Below are 3,036 nucleotides of genomic sequence, written 5' to 3' on the forward strand. Positions count from 1 at the left end.
TAGGACTATAAGAGATATTCCTAGATATTCCTAGATATACTAGGATTTACATAATTACATTCCTATTCCAATAGGATTGCAACAACAAGTACTTACACACACATTTATATAACCATTTTTTTTTTAAATACAGGGTATTACAGAACCTTTGCTGTGAGTTGTTTTCTTTAGTTTCCAATCTGCACACCCATTTGTTCTTGAGCATCCTTCTACGCATGGGTGGATCTATTAAGGGACCAAGGTGGTCCCGGGATCACCCGAAACTTGGAAAAATGGCTGTGAGGATCTTTAAGGACCACCCATGTTAGTGATGCTGCACAAGTGATGCGCAACATGTGATGCTGCACAATGACTTGGCAAAACGACATCGTTTTGAGCCAAGTCATTAAAAAAATTTAAAACCTCACTCACATGAGAACCTTCACATGATAGAGCACTCAGCTCTTTCACACGATAGAGCAATCAGAACCTTCACTTTACCAATAATACCTAATTGTCTACCACTCGGCCCGCTTTTATTCCTTACGGCATCGATTAACTCTCTGTTGCACTCTAGTTTTTGTTCACCGTTGCACCGATGACATTTCTGGTGAAAATCTGTAACCCTTATGCATTTTTTCTTCGTGTAAAGCTCTGGTCCGGAGGCTAGCCGCTGGTCCTCTTCTTCTTGGTCGAAGAGGTTTGTACTTTCTTTGACTCTGTCCATTAAATAATTTTTCCATCCACTATCTGATATTAAATTATTTGTGGTGTTCGATATTTAAATAATTTTACCATCCACTATTTGATTTATTTGTGGTGTTAGATATTTTGTTTAAGAAGTATTTTTATTTTTAATGTTTGGTGGTGAATCTGGTGACGAATTAAACTTTTAATGTTTTTTTTGAAGTGATGGCAGTCTATTTGTGGCATGCATCTCTTTGTCTTTGGCATTCATAATATTAGAATCCCACGGGCAACGACCTAATTATAAATTTATAAATGAATTTGATTTCTCGTTTTTCATATAATATTTTTTTTAGTTTCATCAATTGATATAAATTTTTTTTATTAATTGATATGTGTAGAAATTAGAAATATGGAACGATATTACAAGCGAAAATCATCATCAATTAGTTCGGACAATCATATTCCAAATAGTTCATCTCCAAACTTGGATAGTTCCAATCCTATTCAGAACAGTTCTCTTCCAATTCCAAGTAGTTTTAATCCAATTAGGGGTAATTCCACTCCATAACAAAATGAGTTAAAAGTTGATTTGGATAATCTTGAGAGAGATCTCGGAAAGAGAAAACGAATGAAGGATTATCCTCCAGATATTCGAGATGAGGTTCGAAGAGCATATATATTGATGGAGTCTTTTAGAGTTAAAGATCATGATTTTCCATTCACTTTGCATTCAAATAAAAAGCGACGGTTCGTTGATAATTGGTTGAAGGAATTTCCTTGGTTGGAATATAGTATATCTAAAGATGCTGCATTTTGCTTTTATTGCTATCTATTCAAAGTCAACTTTGAACAATCAGGTAGTGGCGTCTTTACTGAGGTAGGCTTTCAAAATTGGAAGCACGCAAGAGCCTGTTGTGAAAAACATGTGGGAATGGTTGGTAGTTTTCACAATAAAGCTGTTGGTAATCTAATGAATCAAAAGACACATATTGAAACAGTTGCGGTCAAACAGTCAGAAGAAGCTCGTATGGCTTATCCCACTTGCTTGAATGCGTCAATTGATTACATTAAGTTTTTGTTGGGATAAGGTTTTTCATTTCGTGGTCATGATGAAAGTGACACTTCAAACAATAGAGGTAACTATTTGGAGCTCTTGCAATTCCTTGCGGATCATGATGAAAAAATAAAGGCCGTTGTGTTAGATAAAGCTCCGGGAAATCTCAAGCTAATAGCTCATTCAATTCAAAAAGATCTTGTTCATTCATGTTCTATTGAAACCATTAAAACTATCATAAGTGATATGAAGAATGCTAGGTTCTTTTCTCTATTGGTTGATGAGGCATGTGATGTTTCTATAAAGGAGCAAATGGCGGTAGTTTTGCGTTATGTGGAAAAAAATGGGAAAGTCATTAAAAGGTTTGTAGGAGTTCAACATGTTCCTGACACCACTTCAAACACATTAAAGGAGTCTATTGATGCCTTCATTCATTTCAAAGAGTTGAGCTTCTCCAATTTACGAGGGCAAGGTTACGATGGTGCTAGTAATATGAAAGGTGAGTTCAATGGACTCAAGACAAAGATTTTGAATGATCAACCTTGTGCATTCTATGTTCATTGCTTTGCTCATCAACTCCAATTAGCTCTTGTTGCCGTAGCAAATAATAATGTTGATGTTAACATATTCTTCCTATTGGCTAATAATGTGGTAAATAATATTGGAGCTTCATGTAAGCATCGTGATGCACTTAGAGAGATGCAACAAAAAGAACTTATGAAAGCTCTTGAAAATGATTCTCTTATGACGGGACGAGGCTTAAATCAAGAAACTAGTTTCAAATGTGTCGAAGCTACAAGATGAAATTCACATTATGGTACTTTGATTAGTTTGATTACTATGTTCTCATCTGTGGTCAATGTGCTTGAAATGATTGTTGATGATAATAACAATGATAGTGTGGCCAAAGCAAATAGGTTATTGAACGACATACAATCTTTTGAGTTTGTGTTTCTCCTATTTTTGATGAAATCTATATTGGGAATCACGAATGATTTATCATAAGCATTACAAAAGGATGATCAAGAGATTGTGAATGCAATGGCTTTAGTTAATACATGTAAAGAACAACTACTCTACATGAGGAATGATGAGGGGTTTGACCTTTTGGTTGACAAAGTATTGTCATTTTGTGTCCAACATCATATTGAGGTTATTAACATGGATAAGACATATGTAGCTCATGGGAGGTCGCGCCGTTATACCCACAAAAAGACCAACCGTCATCGTTACAAAGTGGAGCTCTTTTTTGTTGTCACTGATTCCCAGCTTACAAAGTTAAATGATCGCTTCAATGAAACAAGTACCGAATT

At 35.4% G+C, this 3,036-nt stretch overlaps 1 protein-coding gene across 1 annotated transcript; it reads left to right on the forward strand.

Annotated features, from left to right (window-relative positions):
- The first annotated feature begins 215 nt into the window (after nt 1–215).
- Nucleotides 216–2,527, forward strand: LOC126609149 (uncharacterized). Its single transcript, XM_050277145.1, has 2 exons — nt 216–303; nt 1,758–2,527. Exons 1-2 carry the CDS (start codon nt 216–218, stop codon nt 2,525–2,527), a joined length of 858 nt encoding a protein of 285 aa, XP_050133102.1.
- The last annotated feature ends 509 nt before the right edge of the window (nt 2,528–3,036 follow it).

Source organism: Malus sylvestris, chromosome 16 (assembly GCF_916048215.2).
Source record: "Malus sylvestris chromosome 16, drMalSylv7.2, whole genome shotgun sequence".
NCBI classification, from domain to species: Eukaryota; Viridiplantae; Streptophyta; class Magnoliopsida; order Rosales; family Rosaceae; genus Malus; species Malus sylvestris.

What these genes read in the sequence shown, in the direction of transcription:
- LOC126609149 (XM_050277145.1), top strand. Translation starts at nt 216, where the DNA reads ATGGGTGGATCTATTAAGGGACCAAGGTGGTCCCGGGATCACCCGAAA. An exon ending in GATCTTTAAGGACCACCCAT is followed by an intron (nt 304 to 1,757) that starts GTTAGTGATGCT and finishes TGTTGGGATAAG; the next exon opens with GTTTTTCATTTCGTGGTCAT.